The sequence below is a fragment of the Sminthopsis crassicaudata genome, chromosome 2, assembly GCF_048593235.1.
Source record: "Sminthopsis crassicaudata isolate SCR6 chromosome 2, ASM4859323v1, whole genome shotgun sequence".
Taxonomy (NCBI): Eukaryota; Metazoa; Chordata; class Mammalia; order Dasyuromorphia; family Dasyuridae; genus Sminthopsis; species Sminthopsis crassicaudata.
The window spans coordinates 262,825,772-262,850,496 of NC_133618.1; the positions used below are offsets into that span (position 1 = coordinate 262,825,772).

The 24,725-nt window shown below is 33.2% G+C and overlaps 1 protein-coding gene across 1 annotated transcript in view; it reads right to left on the bottom strand.

Annotated features, from left to right (window-relative positions):
• Positions 1-24,725, bottom strand: part of RYR3 (ryanodine receptor 3) — a 753,032-nt gene that overhangs the window by 339,291 nt on the left and 389,016 nt on the right. The window contains 2 exon segments of the mRNA XM_074289179.1: positions 6,408-6,600; positions 21,440-21,681. Coding sequence (XP_074145280.1) covers positions 6,408-6,600; positions 21,440-21,681 — 435 coding nt within the window.

Sequence of the window (24,725 nt, forward strand, 5' to 3'; positions counted from 1 at the left end):
AGTGAATTCACTCTTATCTAAAATATGATGCAACCTAGAAACAAGTCTTATTTAGAACAAGAAGAAGGAACTTTCAGGTTACCTGTAAAGATAATTGATTTGTAGATTTTAATGCTTAATCATTCTCTGATTTCACTATGAGTAATTTTAATTGAGAAATATGCTTTGCCCTCAACTTCTGCTCCAAGGACTGTCTTTTTTCCCTACTCTATTCTATCTTTCTAGGATACTATTCTTTTCCATACATTTATAGATGGTTCTTTCACACAATATTTCATATTCTATTCTATGCCTTTGCAGGGAATATGCCAATTCCTGGAATATAATTCTTCCTTAGCTCTTCCTTTTAGAATCCCTAGCTTCCTTCAAGGTTCTGCTCAAGTACCATATTCTATAAGAAGTCTTTTTTAACCTTTTAGGCCCTAGTGTCTTTTCCTCAAAATGATCTTATATCCATTTTGCTTATCACCATACATATTCTGTTCTTTCCTTAAAAATCAAGGGAAATTTTTTGTCTTTCTATCTTTGCTACCTAGCATAGTATCTAAAAATAGTAGGTATTTAATAAATGTTTTTGATCAAATTTTATATCATCAAAGTTTTTTATGAAAATGAATTCAAGGTCATAAACTGAGCTTTGAAATTTTACAGAAAGATCACTAAATAGGAGTTATGAGACCAAAACCTTATTTGAAACCATGTAAGAACTATGTCTTTTTAAATATAAAAAGAAGGAACCAAAAATCTCCCTAAAGGAGCTAACATTTCTTAATTATATTCTCCTCATTGTAATGATGATAACAAAACAAAATAAAACAAAAATAGGCAATTAGATGGGTCATTCTTGTAATTTTTTAATAAAGTTTTTTGATGTTACTTAAATTTTGAAGATACCTTTTAGAAAAATGTTGTTTCTCTGATTAACTCTTTTAACTAGGTCTATTGTTGCTTTTGTTTTATCTAAGATCATGACTGTAATCCCTGCCCTTTTTTTTTTTAACCTCAGCTACAGTATAATAGATTCTGTTCCTGCCTGAAAAAGGAATTATTGATTCAGTAGTGAAAAGGAATCATAATGAAGAAAGCTCTCATGATGCGAGAAAGAGATTCGATAGTGGAAAAAGGAAATGTTACAGTGGGTATAATATGCAGAGATTTGGTACTTAGATAGACCACTTCTGCCAAAGAATATTTCTATTCTTTCTACCTGCTGTAGGAATTGCTAGCTCTGAAAATGAGGTACAACAGAACAAAGGGGATGAGGCAACAATATTTCCAAAACAATAACACAAAAGCTATTAAGAAGGAAGTCAAAGCAATTACTTTATAAGTTTTAATTCCATGATTAATAAAGAACCTAAAAAAGATACATCTAAATACATGAGCAATGAATTAAAGAAAAAAATTAGAATAGCTATAAAAGTAATAATAGAAGAAAAAAATAATAAATGAAAGAAGTGAATTTTATGTGATTACTTAACTGAAAAAAAAAGAGGGAAGATGTAAGCAAAATTCTAAAATTAGGGGAAGGGATAACAAAATAAGTAGACTCAAGGTTAAGGAAATCAAACTATTTATAATATTCTTTCCTTAAAGTAGATTAAGCAAAAATCACAGAGGAAACATAATAAGAACACCTTCTTTCTAAAAAAACAAAACAAAACAAAACAAAAAAAAAACTAATAAAATAGTATTGGAGACAAATAGCTCTCATAACATAAAACATGAATGAATTAAGCAATCTAAAAAAGAAAAAGTGTCAGGTGACATAAGAAAACAAAACCTAACAATCTGTTGTTTATAAGAAATATATCTAAAAAAACAAAGATATGAATAGACTAAAAATTAGAAGCTGCAACAAAATTTACTATAGATTAATTGATCCATAAAAAGCAGGAATTTTATATATATATAAAGACATAGAAATACAATGACGACAGGAGACTATAACATCCTTCTACTAGTTTTAGACAAATCTAACAGAACAATAAACATAAAAACACAGAATTGAACATACCATTGAAGAAACCTGAATTAAATGACTAATGATCCCTTCCAAATTCTATACAAATTTTTCAGCACAGATGTTACAAAAATTATAAAAGACAGAAGTAATAAACATATCCTTTATAGATCACAACAGAGTAGAAAGTAGAACAAAAGACATATATATGACTAAAGACAACAATGAAATACTAAATAATGAGTCATTCAAAGGATAAATAAAGAAACAAGAAATAATTATCTAAAAGAAAATGAGTCATGAAACAACATACTAACATTTTTGATATGCAGCCAAAAAAGTCACGCGGGAAAATTATATACACAAAATATGCACTTATCAAATAGAAAGGGAAGGAATTAATGGACTGAATAAACAAAAAATACAAAAAAACACAAAAGATACTAAAAATAGAGTAGCAATAAATGAAGTAAGAGCAAACAAAAAACAATCAAAATGAAAAAAAACTGATTTTCTAAAAAAGAACAAAATTGATAAACAAGTTAAAGATTAAAAGGGCAAAAAAAATCGACAAAAAGTAAAATAACAAGATGAAATCACAAAAACTAAATTTAAAGAAAATTATTAGAACTGATTATGCAATTACTAACAAAACTAAAATTTGAATGAAGTAAAGGACTACTTTCAAAATTAAAAAAATATATACAAATTAACCAGATCAAATACAGATTTTGAATAATTAAGTCTTAGAAAAAAAAAGAAAAGGTAAAACAAACTATAAAGATAGAATAAACTATAAAGAAACTACAAAAGGTAAGGGACAACTCCTTGTCTTGATGGATTCATAAGAAATCACTATCAGACTTTTAAAAAACAATTAAGCACCAATTCTACAAAAATCATTTACAAATATTGAGAAAGCATTCTACCAACCTTCTTTTGTCAGATAACTATAATACTAATGTGTAAACCAGGGAAAGAGAAAGCAATATAATTCAATAATATTTATGAATAATGATACAAAAATTTTAAGCAAAATATTGACAAAAATATAGCAATTCCTTAAAGAGATTATTCATGATCAAGTTGGATTTATACACAGATGGTATATACTCTGTGTATATAATGTATATAATATGTATATAATGGTGTAATATTTGTATTGGACAACAGTATAATTGATCATTTTTTTTTAAATGAAAATTCAAAACCACGTGATTATCTCAATAGATACAGAAAATGCCTTTGACAAAGTATAACATTCATTTATCTTATTAAAAATCTACTTGATAAAATCATAAAGGGACCTTTTTTGTGTTTTATACAAAAATATCATCCACTATCAAAAGCATCATATGAAATGGGGATATATTGAATTTTCCAATAAAGTAGGAAAACAAAAATATTCATGTTCCCCACCATCCTCTGAATAGTTCTGGAAATTTTAGCAATAATAATTTTAGTAACAGCAATGATAATGAGACAAGAGAAATAAATTAAGGCCTAAAGAGTAAATAGAGTAAAGAACAAATAAAACTGTTTCTATTGCTGAAATTATGATAGCATACTTGGAAAATCCTAAGAAATGGTGAAAATACTATAGCAATTAATAGCTTTAGAAAAATTGCAGGCTAACCTCTCCCAATTTTGCCCACTTGTTAAAGTATTACAATAAAGCTTTGCCCTTTGACCTGGAGATGGCTTGAGCCTGTGGATTCTGGACAACACTCTACTTTCATGACTTGTTATATCTCATCATGACTTCTTGTTGGACTTCATCAAATAGTTGTCATAAAATAGTAAATAGTAAATAATCATTAAAAAATACATTCCAAATCACTAATAATAAGAGAAATGACAATCCAAATAATCTTAACATTTCAGTTGTTACCTTGTAAATTGGTAAATATATTTTAAAATGGCAACAGTTATTGGAGAATTTGTGGGAAGATAGGCACACCAGTACATTGTGAGTAGAGCTGTGAATCAGCACAATTATTTTGAAAAATAATTCAGAATTATGGAAATAATTTCACTGAGTTTACATTGGTAAACTAACACCTTAAGGAAATTAATGATAAGAGAAATCCACCAAAATATTTATAGTATTTTTTGATAGTAAGACCCATTTTTTGGTCCTTCCTTCTTGAAAAGAACCACGACATCAAGAAGGTGATGCCATGTCTTGTAAATGAATTGGATTTAAGTGAGGGAGAATTGTGCAAAGTGATCATCTTCACTCTCTCCTCCAGAGTCATCTAGGTCTGGTAGCAAGACATAGATCAAAAAGCCTGAAGATGATGAATTGCTCCATCGCCCCAAAAACCTAACTTTTCAAAACATATCAAAATAAATGCACCAGACCAAATCTAATAGAGAAATCCAAAGAAAAAAGTCACAACTGGAATAATTTTTGAGTCTAGATCAGCAAAGAAGAAAGATTTGAATACTGGGATCAGTATAAGTTTAGGAGAATATCAATAATGTATTCCCATAGCAGGGAAATATGCATCAGGGCAAGGGGTAGTTCTTGATCCAACACAGAAGAGCCAAAATTGTGTAGAATATAGAAACAGATGCCAACTAGTTACTTTGTTAATCACGACCTAATTCTAGATCAAACAAAAGCTAAGAGTTTTATCATTCTGAAATAAGACTTTTATAACTAATAGATAATAGCTGAATTCAGTCTAACTCTAAATAGGGAAAGCCTATTGGCCTATTTTTCAGACCCAAACCCAGATCAAGAATTTGCAGAGCCTTGATAAAGTGGGAAATAATTTGGCTACTTTGAATAAAATTACTTTAGGTCTCTTGAGTTCCTAGAATAATATAGCATTCAATGGCCTGGAAGAATGCAATACCAGAACCATCCTCAGGTATCCGATCTAGACATATACAGAGTCTAGCTAAGTCCAAAGTTTAGAAGTAGGCTAGAACAAAGGACAGACAATAAAAGAATGTCACTATAAATAGTTATTGTGATTAGATTCTTTCAAGATACTCAGCAAAAAAAGAATGGTTCCAAAATTTTTACACAAAATTGGGTACAGAAATACATTTTACTCAATAGAGAAACAGGAGGAACCATGATTCCAGTAGATTCCTTTCTGATAGGGAAATAAAAGACTCAGAACATAGAATAAGATTTCTTTTCAGGGGATGGAAGAGGGAAGAGAATATGGCCAATGCAAGCTTTTATTTTGTTTGACTATATAAATTTGCAACATAAATTTTCATTTTCTTACTTTCTTAATTAGGGACTTTGGGATGGAGAAAATGTTGATTTTTGATGGTTAAAAATATTTTAAAAATTAAAGTTAAGTGAACAGAATTAGGAAAACATGATTACAATAATGTGAATGTCAAGAATAGAAAACTGAAATAGAAATCTAAAATTTTATTGACTAGGTTTGGATATAGAAAGTAGTTGAGAAAATATCTCCCTCCCTGTATTGCAAAGGGGCAGCAAGAGATTAGTATTGGCAATATATTCAACGTATTGCTTGACTTTTTTTTAACTGCTTCCCCCCCCCCTCTCTTTTTTTAAATCTTTTTTATAAGGGGAGGTAAGAGGGTTACATTGAAAAATGAATTTTTTGCAATCATAAAAGATTTTAATATTTTCTTAAGCCACAGAACAAAATAAGAATAATTTAAATTCCAATGGAAGAAAAAAACACATTAAATAGCACTTTTCAGAAAGGGAGGCAGACTGAGAGTTTGGATGTCATTATTTTAAGGAATGATATGATATAGCAAGGCCCAAAATCACTTACCTCATGTTAAATGTCTCCATTCCATGGTATGCCTGCTTGCCTCAGTCTCGTGTACACAGGCCTAATGATATGAAACTAAATTCATTTCTCCTCATCTTGAAAAAAAATCTTTCTTTGGATTTTTAAGTCAAAGATAATATTTCCTATTGGACTGTAATAACAACTAATATTTTTTACTGTCCCTCCAGGAGAGGCATACAACTCTCTATCTAGTGACTCTACTTCAATCAATAGATCCTATAGGATCATTGGGTTTAGAGCTAATGGGGACCTTAGAAATCATCTAAGGTAATTTTGATGCTGAGCCCAGAGAGGTAAAGTAATAATCCAGATTACACAGTCAGTAAGCAGAATTCAGGAATCAAACCCAGATCCTTTTATTTCAAATACAATGTTGCACTTAGCATTCTCCTATGTCTATTATGGTGCCGTTCTGGAGAAATTTTTCGTTAATATTATAGTTTGCTGTTCCCGTATTGTTCATTATTCAAAAGGATGGGATTATGCTCCATAACTATGCTTTCTGAATAATTCATACTAGACATTGTCAAAATGCCTGAATAAATCTGCTAATGTGAACAACATGAACTTTAGCTCACAGGAAAGGGGGTGGAGAAAGAAAGGTTGGCCATGGTAATCTCCACGAATAGACAATATTAACTTACTTGATGCCTGCTGAAAAGCTCACCACAGGGAAGAAGAGCCCATCAGTGCTGAAGTTCTCAAACATTCCCTGCACAGGCTGTCCATTGATTCGGAATGAGATGCTAGGCACACCAAGGTCAAGGCAACAGCTCACCACATCGTCAGACTTTAACAAATGCTGATTGATAGAGGCCACTGCTCTTGGAACTCGGCCTAGTTGGAAAAAAGCAGGTAAAGACAATGAGAAGTAGTGGCAGAGTCTTGAAAATCTCACCATGAGAGTCAGATTTACAAATAGAACATAAGCTCATAAGAGAATATGGAAAATATTTGAGACCAACACAGTGATGAGTGAATGATTAAGCACTAATACACTTATCTAATGTGAGGATTTTCTAATTCAAGTTAGTCTTTGAAGCACAAATTTATTTTCCTTTAAGAGATAAATGATGTGAGACATAAGTCTTCAAGTTGTAAATGGGTAGACTGTGTCTGAGATGAAGGAAGCTGCCATAAATAAGAACAAACAAGTTTCAAGTTGTACATCATGTTTTCAAACTCTGGCTAGTATCCAATGTACTGAATAAATTTTGGCCTTTACTGTTCTCAAGGAATCTGAAGTAGGGAAGAATTCTGAAGACCTATTATATGAAAACCCATATTTGCTGCAATTACTTCTGAGAAAAATGGCCATTCTATAATCATGATCAAAGATCACTTCTTCCTAGAAAATAATCAGAATGAAACTTAGCAAGACCAACTAGGCTATCAGACAATTTAGTGCTAATTTTTAAAAAAAGTTTTATAGTGCTACTGAAAGATGGGGAAATCTGTCTCTATTTCTGTAACAATTTCATATTGTGATCTTTATAATGAATTGAAATAATTTCCTATTATGAGTTTTACAGACAACTCTGAGGAAGAAAAACAACTTTATTTTATAATCTACACATATATCTCTGAAAACTGTAGGAAATCAAAACAATTACCACTTATAATAAAATTTTGGTCGTTACTTGGTCATGTGGATGAATTATCTTGCTTTCTACATATCAGTAACTGTAAGAGTAACATAATTATTTTATGCTATCTGCCTGTTGGTAAAGGAAGGAGAGATATCTATTAATTAAGTGATTATATACAAATGTGGGTGAAACATCAAAAACCATGAGTTAACTCAAGGCTTTCTGACTGCTTGAGAATCGGGATTATAAACTGAAAAATAAACTATGTGCTGACTAGTCAAGTAGACTCATTTCAAAAAATTGGAAAGTGTTCTGGGATCAAAAAATGTAATTCTCATTTTGGGGTCAGAGAGGAATAACACCTGAATAATAGTAGTAAAGTAGAATTCCTAAATCATAGAGGCCAAGGAGACAAAAACATTTAAGTAGAAAATAGCAAGTGGGCTGGGGAGAAGAAAGCATTCATTAAGTGCCTACTATGTGCCAGGAATTATGCTAAGTATATTGCAAATATCTCAATTGATCCTCACAAGAAGCTTGAAAGGTAAGTGCAATTTTTACAGGTGAAAAAATGGAGGGACATAGAGGTGCCCAAAGTCACACTGCTAATAAGTACCTGAGATCTGATTTTATTTCATGTTTCTTTACTTCAAGTCTAGTGTTCAAACCATTTCACCATTTAATTGCCTCATTGATACTACAATTAGGACCTGAAACTGTTTAGGATTGGTACAAACTTTATATGCATTTTTCTTACTTTCTCAATATAACTACACACATATATTTTATGTTAATAAATAATATTATTTTGTCTTTTAAATAGGCTCTAGAAATCTTATGTTTATTACTTGGTGGAGATAATGACAAGAATGGAAAGAGGAAATAGATGTTAGAACCAAGCACCAAGATACAATGACAGCAAACAGAAAGGATTTATGAACATAATTTTGAATGGATATGGACCCATATAATACTTTAAATCTGGGAGGGGGGAAATCTATGAGGGTAGGGGGTATGAGTGTATATGTATGCCATGAGAGCTACAAATAAAGAGAACATCTCTCAAAGACTCCAAAGATGAATTTTTCTCTTAAAGAAGTATTTATGGAGTACAATAAACCACTAAGGATCAACATTTAGCCCTATACCTCAGAGATCCATATAATATAACAACTTATTGCCAGATTGACTGGGTAGAAGAATGCTGTACCTGACAAATAATTTTGGTCTAGAATATCCATGGGGATTTGTGAAGACTGAGTTAGCACCATGAATACCTTAGAATCAGCCGGAATCAGGATAAGCAAAAGTCCTTGGTCTTTATTCTTGATCTTTAGGGGTAGAAGTCAAGGAAATGGATGCAGGATCTCCATGACTTCCTTCTCTTCATCTATTGCCAAAGTGACTCTGGCTTGTCTTACTCCACTCCCTAATCCCTCCCACAATTCTCTGTATACACCAAAAGATCCAACCAGCACAGAATAGTGGGAAGGACCATTTTCCAAGCATATGCTAATACAGTATTGTCCAATAGGTAATTAGCCTTAAGTGCTCGGTTGTCCGACCCCAGTGCATCAACTCAGAGTTTCAGTCCTTTACAGGGATTGATTCCATATTAGTAGAAAGTGTTATGGGAACCAAAATGTCATTTTTGTTTGGAAGCCACAAAGAAAAGTAATATGCTAGAGCATGTGTTGGAGGCAGAAGAAAATTGTGCCAGGTTGGGCTAGGAGAACTTCATCTAGGGAAAGTAAAAGTTAGTTTCATCCATGTAGACAAAATTAGGTATATATATATATGTTATGGAAGCCATCTGTAGTGACTTCTGGGGATCTAATTCTGACCAGCAGAATAGATTGTGTCATGTGAGAGAATGCTACAAGGAGACTAAGAGGTAGCTGCAGTGAAACTCTCAAAATCTCTTAACCTCTTACTTCTGATTTATTTCATCTCTATATAGAATATATATATATATATTTTTTTTAAAGTACAAGATTATTATTGTTTAAAGAAAAGCATACACTCTTTTGCAAGCAACATCTCTATCAATAAATTTGCTTTATGACATCCAGACATATATCTTTGAATCTCTGGGTTATGTTGGTTTTTCCTTGATCCTTTCAACTCTACTCAAAGAGTAAAATAAAGATTGTAATAACAAAACATTCTTTTAATCTCCCTAGTGTGTTGGGATTTGCAGTTGTGGGGGCTGGGATTCACAACTGTGGCAGGGGACTTTGGAGAACTGAGCTGCTCTGACGATGCAGTCCCCTTCAAGCTTTTCACAGGCTTTCTGGGTTCCACACTTAATCATGGTCCTCAACTATATGTATGTCTGTATGTTTGTAAGTGTATTTTATATATACAACTATATATATATAGTTGTATATATAGCTATAAGTAGCATCCATAGTCTTTATGTTTAAATATTCTGCTTCAATATAGTTCCTTATATAATCATAAAGTGAATAAACTCTAGGAACTGTTATCTCATGGTCTGGAGTATATGTTATCAATATAGAAAAGAGTAACAGTAAGAAAGGGGAATGATAGGTAATATGGAAAAAGTTCTATGTTAATAGCCATCTAAGGTTCTCCATGTATTCATTAACTTTCTATATCCATGATACAGATTACATCTTAGAGTAAAAATACTAATTTTATATAATATGGTTTGAAGTGATTAATTTAGGATTCTATCTTTTTTTTTTTTACTTATTTATTTTTTGCATGAGGCAATTGGAGTTAAGTGACTTGCCTAAGGTCACACAACTAGTGACTGTTAAGTGTCTGAGGCTGTATTTGAATTCAGATTCTCCTGATTGCAGGGCCAGTACTTTATCCATTGTGCCATCATCTAGCTGCCCCAAAATATATGCTTATTAAATATATTTCATATAAACATTTATGGAATAAACAAGAGATAAGAAAGTAAGAAAGAATAGAAAAAGGAATTAAGTTCTAGAAATATTTACTACCATATATATATATATATATATATATACATATGTATACATGTGTGTGTCATACATACACAGACATGGAAATATGTTCTTTGAATAAATCAAAATAAAGGCAAAAAACAACCTCTGATCTCACAGGATTCGTATTCTTATAGGGGAAACAATATGTAAATAATTACAGAGAGGTATAAGATATAAAGAGAATAGATGGAAGATAGTATGAGAGGGGAAGGCATAAACTGTAGAGAGACTAGAGAAGGTTTGCGACGAAAGGTAAGATTGGAAGTAAGGGAAACAAGGGACTAATGTGAGGAGAGGAAAGAACATTTGAAGCATAGAGGACAACTACTGTAAAGGGAGACAGTGTTGTATATGAGGAAATGCAAGTAGATCAGTGTTATTGTATCAGAGTATGTGGAAAGAGTAAAATATTAAGAAAACCTAAAATAGACAAACAGACCAGGTTTGAAAAACTTTAAAACAGAGGCTGACATTTGATCCCAGAGAAAATACTGAATCACTGGAATTAATTGAATAAGGGGATGAGTTGGTCAGATTTGTGTTTTAGGAAAATCACTTTGGAAACTGAATGAAGGATGGGTTGAAATAGGGACAAACTTGAGGCAGGGAAACCAACTATCAGGCTACTGCAATAGTTCCAGCAGTGGTCAAAAGATGATTAAAAACCTCAATTAGGGTGGGGCTATATGAATGGAGAGAAGGAGACATATACAAGAAGTGCTATAGGAACAGAAATATTTGGCAATGGATTGGCTATATAATCTTGATGTGAATGAGGAGACAAAGATGACAAAAAGGTTGTAAGCTTGGCTAAACTAGGAAGAATGGTGGTTTCTTTTACAGTAAAACAAAGTTTGTGGGAGAGGAGAAGATTATAGGAGAAAGATAATATGTTTTGGACAGGTTGTGTTTGAGATGTCTATAGACGTCCAGTTCAAGATGTGCAGAAGGCAACAGAACCAGAGTTTAGGAGAAAGATTAGGTCTAGAGAGATTAAATCTGTGAATAATATGCATAGAGATTATAATTGAACCAATGAGAGTTGATAAGTTCACCAAGTGAGACAGCATAAAGGGCAAAGAGAAGAGGGCCCTGTTTATTTTTTAAAGTTCATTATTAACATATTGCTAGAGATATTGATTTATATCAGGCTTGAAATTCTTAATACAAATAAAGCCAGAAGACAAAAGGAAGTTACTTGTTTTCTTATGCATTCATAAGTTATGAAAAAGTTTCATGGGGTATTTTATCATTTCATATTGTAGAATTATATAAATATTTGTCAAAAGACCATCAGGAAAATAATTTCAACTTATTTAACAATGTTGGTTGCAACTTCCGGCCAAGATGGTGGCATGGAGGCAGACAGCTGCTTGAGCTCCACGTTTTCTCTCAGGACTTACTTCATGACAAGCCTCGGAGTTAATGCCTGACCAGAAAAGAAACCCACAAATAATCACCAACAGAAGATACCCTTGAAATTTGCCAGAGAAGGGCTGTGTTTGCTGGGGGGAGGGGATGAACAGACTGGGCACAGAATGAGGGCAGGCAGTGAGACCCAGACAGGCAGCTTACACAGCTCAGACCTGAGGGGAGAGGGGTGTGATCTCTGCCATTTCTGTGAAAAGACTTTTTCCCCAGTGTGGATGTTCTGTGTTGGCAGCAAGCCAGGAGCAGTGGAGAGGGTACACCAGAGGTGAAGAATAAAACTCGGGAAAGCTAGCATCTCTCGGGACCTGGCAAACCCCACCCCCACCCGGAGTGACTCAGTGCGTTCTCAGAGCCTCAGAGCACAGATGCAGCACAGCCATCACTGTCCTGCTAGTGGCTCGCTACTGTCTCCCTCAGTCTGTAGAGGAAGCTCAGTAACAACATCCAGCCCCATCCCCCCCAAAACCCCCAATTGTTTTTCTTGTCAATTTGTTTTCTTTGATTCACGCTCTGACAAAATTAACAAAAAATTTAAAAGGGCTCTAACCATTGACAGCTTCTGTGTGGAGAGAGAGCAGACCTCAAATACTAGGAGACCAAAAGCAGATTGTTGCCAGAAAAATCCCATAAGGGGGATATGAACTGCTCCTCAATGCAAAAGACTCTCATAGAGGAAATCAAAAAGGCTCTCACAAGAGAGCTAGAAGAGAAATGGGAAAAGGAAAGGGAAGCTTGGCAAGAGAGTCTGGAGAAGTCATCCACAGTGGATAAAGAGATTAAATCACTGAGAAATAAAAAAGAAAACAGCTCTCTAAAAATAAAATGCATGAAATGGAAAAAAAATTCCATAAAAGAAAAAACCTCACTTAAAAACTCAATTGGACAATTACAAAAAGATATAAAAAAAAGTGAGTGAAGAAAATACATCATTGAAAACTAGACTCGAACAAGTAGAAAGGAATGACTCAAGGAGAAACCAAGAAGTAGTAAAGCAAAACCAGAAAAACGAAACAATTGAAAAGAATGTCAAATAGCTTATTGGAAAGACAACAGACCTGGAAAACAGATCCAAGAGAGACAATTTGAGAATAATCGGACTGCCTGAAAAATGTGAGGAAAAAAAGAGCCTGGACACTATTTTCCAGAAAATTATCAAAGAGAACTGCCCAGATGTTTTGGAAACAGAGGGTAAAATAGACATTGAAAAAATTCATTGATCACCTACTGAAAGGGACCCTAAAATCAAAACTCCAAGAAATATATTGGCCAAGTTCAAGAACCATCAGACAAAGGAAAAAATACTGGAAGCTGCTAGAAAAAAGCAATTCATATATGAAGGAGCCACAATAAGGATAACCCAGGATCTAGCAGCGTCCACATTAAAAGAACGAAGGGCCTGGAAAATGATATTCTGAAAGGCTAAGGAACTTGGTATGCAGTCAAGAATAACTTACCCAGCAAAAATGAGCATCATTTTCCAGGGAAGAAGATGGATATTTAATGAAATAAATGAATTCCATCTATTCTTGATGAAAAAATCTACACAAAATGTTTGATCTTCAAATACAGAACTCAAGAGATTTCTAAAAAGGTAAAAAGAAATCTTGAGAGCTATATTTCTGTCATAAACATATGTAAAGAACACATGTATAATTTGTCCTAGAAACTAGAGGTGGAAAGGAAATTATATCATAAAAAAGGGTAAAGTGGTGGTACTACATCTCATGAAGAGGCAAAGGTAATCTATTACATCTGAGAGAAAGAAAGGAGGGAGATGAACAAAGTGCGTTATCAGTAGACATATTTGATTTATGGTGAAACTTCTTCCACTTCATTGAAAAGTGAGAGGGAAGGAGAAAGCTAAGGGGAAGGCAATACAGAAATTGTGAGAAAAAGGGGTAAAATAAAGGAAGGAACTTTAAGGTGGGGGAGGGATACTAAAAAGGGAGGGCTGTGAAAAGCAAGTGGTGTTCACAAGTTTAATAATGGGTAGGGGGGTAAGAGGGAAGGAAAGGAGAAAAGCATAAGCAGGGATTAACAGGATGGCAAGCAATACAGAATTAGTCATTCTAACTATAAATGTGAATGAGGCAAACTCCCTCATAAAGAGGAAGCAGTTAGCAGACTGGATTAAAAGCCACAATCCTACTATATGTTGTTTACAGGAAACACACCTGAAACAGGGTGATACATTCAAACTAAAAGTAAAAAGTTGGAGCAGAATCTACTATGCTTCAGCTGAAGCCAAAAAAGCAGGGGTAGCCCTCCTCATCTCAGATCAAGCAAAAACAAAAATTGATCTAATTAAAAGAGATAAGAAAGGGCATTATATCCTGCTAAAGGGTAGCATAGATAATGAAGCAGTATCAATATTAAACATATACGCACCAAGTGGTGCAGCATCTAAATTCTTAAAAGAGAAATTAAGAGAGCTGCAAAAAGAAATAGACAGCAAAACTATAATAGTGGGAGATCTCAATTTTGCACTCTCACAATTAAATAAATCAAACCACAAAATAAATAAAAAAGAAGTCAAAGAGGTAAATAGAATACTAGAAAAGTTTGATATGATAGATCTTTGGCAAAAGCTAAATGGAGACAGAAAGGAGTATACTTTCTTCTCAGCAGTTCATGGAAGCTATACAAAAATTGATCATATACTAGGACATAAAAACCTCAAAATCAAATGCAGTAAGGCAGAAATAGTAAATGCATTCTTTTCAGACACAATGCAATTAAAATTACATTTAATAAAAAGCCAGGGGAAAATAGACCAAAATATAATTGGAAACTAAATAATCTTCTACTAAAGAATGATTGGGTAAAACAGCAAATCATAGACATAATTAATAACTTCATCCAAGAAAATGACAATAATGAGACAACATACCAAAATGTGTGGGATACGGCCAAAGCAGTAATAAGGGGAAGTTTTATATCTCTAGAGGCCTACTTGCATAAAATAGAGAAAGAGAGGATCAACGAATTGGGCTTACAACTAAAATTGCTAGGAAAGGAACGAATTAAAAACTCCCAGACAAACACAAAACTTGAAATTCAAAAAATAAAAGGTGAGATTAATAAAATTGAAAGTAAAAAAATATTGAATTAATTAATAAAACTAAGAGTTGGTTCTATGAAAAAAAAACAACAAAATAGACATACCCTTAGTAAATCTGATTTTAAAAAGGAAAGAGAAAAAGCAAATTGTTAGTCTTGAAAATGAAAAGGGAGAACTCACCACTAATGAAGAGGAAATTAAAACAATAGTTAGGAGCAACTTTGCTCAACTTTCTGCCAATAAATTCGATAACTTAAATGAAATGAAAGAATACCTTCAAAAATATAGCTTGCCCAGATTAACAGAGGAAGAAGTAATAGTCTAAATAGTCCCATTTCAGAAAAAGAAATAGAACAAGCTATTAATCAACTCCCTAAGAAAAAATCCCCAGGACCAGATGGATTTACATGTGAATTCTACCAAACATTTAAAGAACAACTAACTCCAATGCTATAAAAACTATTTGAAAAAATAGAGATTGAAGGAGTCCTACCAAATTCCTTTTATGACATAGACATGGTACTGATACCTAAATCAGGTAGAGTGAAAACTGAGAAAGAAAACTATAGACCAATCTCCTTAATGAATATTGATGCTAAAACCTTAAATATTAGCAAAAAGACTTCAGAAAATCATCCCCAGGATAATACACTATGATCAAGTAGGATTTATACCAGGAATGCAGGGCTGGTTTAATATTAGGAAAACTATTAGTATAATTGACCATATTAATAATCAAATTAATAAAAACCATATGATTATCTCAATAGATGCAGAAAAAAACATTTGATAAAATCCAACATCCATTCCTACTAAAAACTCTTGAGAGTATAGGAATAAATGGACTATTCCTTAAAATTATAAGGAGCATATATTTAAAACCGTCAGTAAACATCATATGTAATGGCGATAAACTGGAACCTTTCCCTGTAAGATTAGGAGTGAAACAAGGTTGCCCACTATCACCATTACTATTTAATATAGTACTAGAAACGCTAGCCTCGGCAATAAGAGCCTAGAAAGAGATACAAGGAATTAGAGTAGGAAATGAGGAAATCAAACTATCACTCTTTGCAGATGACATGATGGTATACTTAGAGAACTCCTAAGACTCTGCTAAAAAGCTATTAGAAATAATTCAGAATTTTAGCAAAGTTGCAGGATACAAAATAAATCCACATAAATCCTCAGCATTTTTATACATTACCAACACAATCCAAGAGCAAGAAATACAAAGAGAAATTCCATTCAAAATAACGGTCGATAGTATAAAATATTTGGGAATATATCTACCAAAGGAAAGTCAGGAATTATATGAGAAAAATTATGAAACACTTGCCACAAAAATAAAGTCAAATTTAAATAATTGGAAAGACATTGAGTGCTCTTGGATAGGCCGAGCGAATATAATTAAGATGACAGTCCTCCCTAAACTAATCTATTCATTTAGTGCTATACCAATCAGACTCCCAAGAAACTATTTTAATGACCTAGAAAAAATAACAACAGAATTCATATGGAACAACAAAAGGTTGAGAATTTCAAGGGAAGTAATGAAAAAAAAAGTTAAATGAAAGTGGAATAGCTGTATCTGATATAGAACTATATTATAAAGCAACAGTCACCAAAACCATTTGGTAATGGCTAAGAAATAGACTAGTTGATCAGTGGCATAGGTTAGGTTCACAGGGCAAAAGAGTGTACAACTATAGCAATCTAGTGTTTGACAAACCCAAAGATACCAACTTTTGGGATAAGAATTCATTATTTGACAAAAACTGCTGGGAAAACTGGAAATTAATATGGCACAAATTAATATGGAAATTAATATGGACCCACATTTAACACCACGTACTAAGATAAGATCAAAATGGGTCCAAGATTTAGGCATAAAGAATGAGATCATAAATAAATTAGAGGAACATAGGATAGTTTACCTCTCAGACTTGTGGAGGAGGAAGGAATTTATGACCAAAGGAGAACTAGAGATCATTATTGATCACAAAATAGAACATTTTGATTACAACAAATTAAAAAGCTTTCTGTACTAACAAAACTAATGCAAACAAGATTAGAAGGGAAGTAACAAATTGGAAAAAACATTTTTACAGTTAAAGGTTCTGATAAAGGCCTCATCTCCAAAATATACAGAGAATTGACTCTAATTTATAAGAAATCAAACCATTCTCCAATTGATAAATGGTCAAAGGATATGAACAGACAATTTTCAGATGATGATATTAAAACTATGTCCACTCATATGAAAGAGTGCTCCAAATCACTATTGATCAGAGAAATGCAAATTAAGACAACTTTGAGATACCACTACATGCCTGTCAGATTGGCTAAGATGACAGGAACAAATAATGATGAATGTTGGAGGGGCTGTGGGAAAACTGGGACACTGATGCATTGTTGGTGGAGTTGTGAAAGAATCCAACCATTCTGGAGAGCAATCTGGAATTATGCTCAAAAAGTTATCAAACTGTTCATACCCTTTGACCCAGCAGTGCTACTACTGGGCTTATATCCCAAGGAAATCCTAAAGAAGGGACAGGTACCTGTATGTGCCAAAATGTTTGTGGCAGCCCTTTTTGTAGTGGCTAGAAACTGGAAAATGAATGGATGCCCATCAATTGGAGAATGGTTGGGTAAATTATGGTATATGAATGTTATGGAGTATTATCGTTCTGTAAGAAATGACCAACAGGATGAATACAGAGAGGCTTGGAGAGACTTACATCAACTGATGCTGAGTGAAATGAGCAGAACCAGGAGATCATTATACTCTTCAACAATGATACTATATGAGGATGTATTCTAATGGAAGTGGATATCTTCAACATAGAGAAGAGCTAATCCAATTCCAATTGATCAATGATGGACAGAATCAGGTACATCCAGAAAAGGAACACTGGGAAATGAGTATAAACTGTGAGCACTGTTTTGTTTTGTTTTGTTTTTCTTCCCAGGTTATTTTCACCCTCCGAATACAATTCTTCCTTTGCAACAACAACAACAAAATTCGGTTCTGCACATATATATTATACCTAGGTTATACTATAAGATATTTAATATGTATGGGAATGCCTGCCATCCAGGGGAGGGGGTGGAGGGAAGGAAGGGAAAAAATTTGGAACAGAATGAAGTACAAGGGATACTGTTGTAAAAAAAAATTACCTATGCATATGTACTGTCAAAAAATGTTATAATTATAAAATTAAAAACAAAAAACAAAAAACAATGTTGGTTGCAGAGAACAAGGCAGGAAAATTTTATGAAGAATTTGATAAGACTTTCCAAATTAAATGAACATGTGCTTTGACATTCAATTATTTTAATGTAGAGACACAGAGAAGATAGTAAAATTTTTGCTGAAAAAAAGGTAGCTTAGGATTAAAGAATCAGGGAGGCCAAAAGCTTGTACACTTGTAGAAAACTTAGTGATTTAGACAAATATTTTCTTCAGGCAAAGAATGAGGTGGTAAACACAGCAAGCAAAAAATATAATGAAAAAATGCTATTGACTTCATGTAATAAACAGGAAATGATGCCTGCTCATGTGGAAATTATTCTTGAATTAGCAATCCTTAAACAACAAGATCTCTGACTGTGAAGGTAAAGATTAAAATAATTTACAATGATAGAAGAGAAAATATGAGGGAAAAAAAGAATAGGCTGGTGAAAAGTCCGGGCTCACTCTCGGGAGGGCCTCAGGATCAGTCAGAGCCTGGATCAGTCAAAGTCCTTGGTCTTTAGGGGAAGAAGTGAAGGAGGCAGACAAGCTGCCACAAAGCTTGCCAAAAATGTATCCTGGATTCTGGAGTCTGGACTCGCTAGCCTCGCTCCTCCTCATCCTGCAGCCAAGTGACCCTGATGTTTCTCCCTCAGTCCTCCAATCCTTGCTTACAATTACCTCACTGCAAGATATTCAGCAAGCACCAATGGCGAGGAGAGCCATCACCTCACCATACCATCTAAGTATATGCTTATAGAATCATTATCTCATGTTAAATAGGTAATTAGCCTTAAGTGCTCTGCTGTCTGATTCAAGTACACCTTTTCAGAGTTTCAGGGTGGTTACATGAGAGTGAAGGACAACAGACAATGAAAAAATGTAAAAAAGGTCAATGATAAATTCAGTGGAACAAAGGGCATCTAGATGGCACAACAGATAGAGTACTACTCTCTTCTATTTACTCTGCCATTTACTAGTTGTTATCACCTTGGTACCATATTTTTATGTTCCTTCATATTTAAAATTAAGTGATAGGACTAGATAATTTCTAACATTCCTCCTAATTCTAATGTTAAATGATTCTATTCTTCCAAGTGTGTTTAGGATATGAATGAGGTTTTCCTTGAGTGTTCTGAGTTCTGAGTTTCCTAAAGAGTAGTTGAATATATACAAACTCCAATGGTTCTGTCCACTTATCAACAGCCTTCCTATCTGGTCTAACTTTTATATGTCTTCCCATAAATTCACTATAGAGCTTCTACTGAATCTATTTGTTTATTTGTGAGGCAGATAAGATTAAATGACTTGCCAGGGTCACACAGCTAGTGTTAAGTGTCTGAGGTTGCATTTTAACTCAGATCCTCTGGACTACAAAATAAATAGCAAAGATTAGATCATTTGATTCTTAGTTCAATATTCTCTTTATTATGCCATGATGCCTCCCTTTTTATCCTGTCTTCTTTCAAAAAAGAATATAAAGTAGTTTTTAGTATTATACACAATATAAAACAAGACAACTTTAAAATTAAAAAAAAAATCTATGATTACAAAATATAAAAACTGAAGTTACCAGGTACCTGAGATGAGATAATTATTACAGTTGGACATTGAATTTAGCTTTGAATTTCCTGGCAACTAAGATAAAGGTAATAAAGTGGATTATATGGTTCTCATGATATGATTATAGAAAATATACACAAATTAACCCACATAGGCAAACTTTTCATTGAATTAACACATTTTTCCCCTCTGGGACTCCCTCTCGCCACTGTGAAAACTCCTAATCTCCCAATTTCTGAAGATGGTTATAAAGTAATTGCCATCCAGAAATTCAGAGCAGCTACATAAGTTCCAATGGGAAAATTTTCCTCCTGTCTCAGTATGTAAACTTGATATCCCCCAGATGTAAGCCCTCTCAGAGGATGTATTCTGTCCTCCAAAGCTGTACTTTATGACTGCTCTACTCTTTCCCCATGTTGTTGTGGATAAAAGGACTTAATCACAAAAGGTAAACATAAATGGAAAGGTTATGATCTTCCATATAGATCTACATTATCTTTTCCTCCAAACCCAGTTCTGTTCCTTACACCTATAATATGTAGTTAGTTGTCAAACCCTGTCATCTCCCCACAACATCTATATTATTTGTCCCTTCTCTTTTCACACATCATAACCACTACCTTAGGCTTATCACTTTTTCCTTGGTCACCAGCTTCAAATCTCTCCCTTTCCCAATTTATAATGCCAAATTAATTTTCCTAAAGAACAGGTATGATCAAATCATTCCCCAGTTGAAACTCTTTACTGACTCTAGGATTAAATGTTAATTTCATCTTTATTTCATTCCTTTAAAATTCATTTTTTATAAAAAAAAATTAACTCATAATTATTAATTCAAAAGCATTTATATGTAATTTTTAAAAATAAAATAAATATATGCCTATTGAGAGTACTTGCTCAAATTATATTTAATTTAATTGATAAGGTGTTTGATTTTTTTAAAAAAGTCTGAAGTTAATTGCATTATATCTCCCAAATATCAGTTCTCTTTAAAAAGCTTTTTGCAAATCCTAAGTTACTCGTGGCTGAATTGTCAGATAAGTGCCTAAAGTGTAGATATTTTATGTTGAGGTTGAAGTAGGATACATGGTTTTAATTCCAGAAATAAGGGAGATAGAACTATTATTATTATTATAATAATTTTTTTTTTTTTTTTTTTGCTGAGGCAATTGGGGTTAAGTGATTTGCCAAGGGTCACACAGTTAGAAAGGTTAAGTGTCTGAGACCAGAGACCAGATATGATCTCAGGTCTTCCTGATTTCAGGGCTGGTGCTGCCTAGAACTAGAACTGCCTAGAACCTAGCTGCCCCTATTATTCTTTTAGAAAATTTAAAGTGATTGACTTATATACCTTTACTTAGGACGAAAACTTGATGTATATGAATATTGATTAAGGTTACCAAAGACCTCTAAGTTATACCAATATCACCAACAAAATGGAAGCATTATTTGAAATATATATTTGAAAAATTTATTGAAAATTATTTGAAAATATATCAGGTTCAGATGTCAAAATAGATTGCCACATAAGAGATAAATTATTTTGGCTCTCAAATTTTTTAAGCACATATTTTAACTCTTAACTGTTTTGGCCATGTCCTTAGGGAAGTATAGTTAATTTTCTGCATTTAGACAGAAAAAAAGTCATAAAAAATAACTTGTCCAGTCTCATTGATTTGGTGGGTAAGGCTGAAAAGGAAATACATGTTTTCTGATGCCCTATTGGCCAGAACAGTTACTTTCAAAAAGGGAGTCCTTCCCAAACTTAATGTGAGGAAAAAAAACTGAATACAACTTTGAAAATGATACTTACCAGACCACAGATGAAGCCCATCAAATCCATAAGAGTATAGATCATCACCAACACCATTGCCTCCCCAGCCTTCTCCACCACCAGGATAAGGAGCATAGCCTGGTGAAGAAGCCCAGCCTACTCGGAGGTGTGTGGGTTCAGCTGTTATGAAAGGATCCACCTGATCTATTATAAGCTCAAAGTACCATTTCCTGTACTGAGCTGAGCCTTCAGCAACTCCAAGGAAAATATTTGGCCGGATGCTGAAATGGAATGAGAAAATCAGGTAACTCTCACAAACCCTGAAGGATAATGAAGTGCAGATAGGGAAGGGGAAGGGGAGATGTAGTCATTTTGTACCTATGTTATTATTATTATTATGAGTTGTAGTAACCTTGGAATTTAATAATTAAGATGATCTCCTCCAATTGGGAGTATATAAAGATTTATGTTGACACTCTGAACCACCACAAAATTCCTTATTTCTGCTATTAAAAAAAAAAAAAAAAAAAAAAAAAAAAAGTAATGGCTTATCTCTACACCAACACTGATTTGGAACCCTATATTCTTTTTTTTTTTTTAATGGTTATTTTATTGATTCCTTTCTATATGGATAATGAGTAGCGAGAATCTATTAGTAACCTTTTTTTTTTTAATTGACAATGAAAATAAAAGGGACAGTATTAGTAACATTTACTAGTCATTTGTAATGAGATCTGATTGTAGGCTATTTTTTAACTGACAAAGAAGATAAAAGGGACAGTATTAGTGACATTTGATAGCCATTTTAAATAATAGTTCTTTCTGACCATCACTAATGCTCTTAAGAGGAAAATTAAATGGTAGTTGATTCCTGAATCTATTATCATATTATGATAAGAAAAACACCATTTTCCCCATCTGCATTTTTATTTGCACAAAAACTATCTTAAATTTTGTTGTTATTACTATTTTGGAGTAAATTCTAACATGTACACAATAAACCTTGGTAGAGTTATTTGTGGTTATTTTCCCTATATACTTGTATATAGCTATTGGATATACCCATGAGAGAAATAGAATTATAACATATATATCCCCTTGGCTGGAAAAAGAAAATAAGGCATGCATTGTATTTGATTGTTCAGATGACCTACTGCCTTCAAATGTTTTTGGATGCCCAGAACTATTTTTATTACCCTATTTCATTTCTTTTTTAAAATTAATTTTATAATTATAATTTTTTTGACAGTACATATGCATGGGTAATTTTTTTTTTTACAACATTATCCCTTGTATTCATTTCTTTTCCAAATTTTCCCCTCCCTCCCTGAGATGACAGGCAATCCCATACATGTTAAATGTGTTACAGTATATCCTAGATACACTATATGAGTGTAAAACCAAATTTCTTGTTGCACGATAAGAATTGGATTCTGAAAGTAAAAGTAACATTGGTAGAAAGACAATAGTGCAAACAGTTTATACTCAATTCCCAGTGTTCCTTCTCTGGGTGTAGCTGTTTCTGTCCATCATTGATCAATTGGAATTGGATTAGCTCTTCTCTATGTTGAAGATATCCACTTCCATTAGAATACATCCTCATATAGTATCATTGTTGAAGAGTATAATGATCTCCTGGTTCTGCTCATTTCACTCAGCATCAGTTGATGTAAGTCTCTCCAAGCCTCTCTGTATTCATCCTGTTGGTCATTTCTTACAGAACGATAATACTCCATAACATTCATATACCATAATTTACCCAACCATTCTCCAATTGATGGGCATCCATTCATTTTCCAGTTTCTAGCCACTACAAAAAGGGCTGCCACAAACATTTTGGCACATACAGGTACCTGTCCCTTCTTTAGGATTTCCTTGGGATATAAGCCCAGTAGTAGCACTGCTGGGTCAAAGGGTATGAACAGTTTGATAACTTTTTGAGCATAATTCCAGATTGCTCTCCAGAATGGTTGGATTCTTTCACAACTCCACCAACAATGCATCAGTGTCCCAGTTTTCCCACAGCCCCTCCAACATTCATCATTATTTGTTCCTGTCATCTTAGCCAATCTGACAGGCGTGTAGTGGTATCTCAAAGTTGTCTTAATTTGCATTTCTCTGATCAATAGTGATTTGGAGCACTCTTTCATATGAGTGGAAATAGTTTTAATATCATCATCTGAAAATTGTCTGTTCATATCCTTTGACCATTTATCAATTGGAGAATGGTTTGATTTCTTATAAATTAGAGTCAATTCTCTGTATGTTTTGGAGATGAGGCCTTTATCAGAACCTTTAACTGTAAAAATATTTTCCCAATTTATTACTTCCCTTCTAATCTTGTTTGCATTAGTTTTGTTTGTATAAAAGCTTTTTAATTTGATGTAATCAAAATCTTCTATTTTGTGATCAATAATGATCTCTAGTTCTCCTTTGGTCATAAATTCCTTCCTCCTCCATAAGTCTGAGAGGTAAACTATCCTATGTTCCTCTAATCTATTTATGATCTCATTCTTTATGCCTAAATCATGGACCCATTTTGATCTTATCTTGGTATATGGTGTTAAGTGTGGGTCCACATCTAATTTCTGCCATACTAATTTCCAGTTTTCCCAATAGTTTTTTTTTTCAAATAATGAATTCTTATCTCAAATGTTGGTATCTTTGGGTTTGTCAAACACTAGATTGCTATAGTTGTATACTATTTTGCCCTGTGAACTTAATCTGTTCCACTGATCAACTAGTCTATTTCTTAGCCAATACCAAATGGTTTTGGTGACTGCTACTTTATAATATAGTTTTAGATCAGGTACAGCTAGGCCACCTTCATTTGATTTTTTTTTCATTAATGGAACCCTATATTCTTAAATGGAGATTATTTTAAGATTATTAGGAATAGCACCTAGAAACACTTATAATTGAAGAAGGTTCTAGGCAATGACTTTACAATTTTGAGGTTATTACCAAACTTTGTATATTATAATATATCTATTTGTATAAAAACTTCTCTGGACTAAATCCTGATGTGGCTGAATTTAATTTCAAAGGTCCAAATCCTTTTAGTAGGACAATCAAATTCTCTTTATGTTCCAGGCTTTTTCTGGAAAATTAGATAACTGTTGGTGATAATGGAAAAACTTATTTTTGAAAACCCCCAATAAAATCATAATTTTGTCTTCCCCTATTTAAAAATGTCTCATGCATTGTTCCTAGAAAGTACAAATTGAATAAGGACAGAAGAAAGGGTATATTTTTTTCATTTTGAGAGAAAATAATAATGTGTCTAAATAATAATTTTCTTTAGTTGGAGATGTCTGAATTGAAT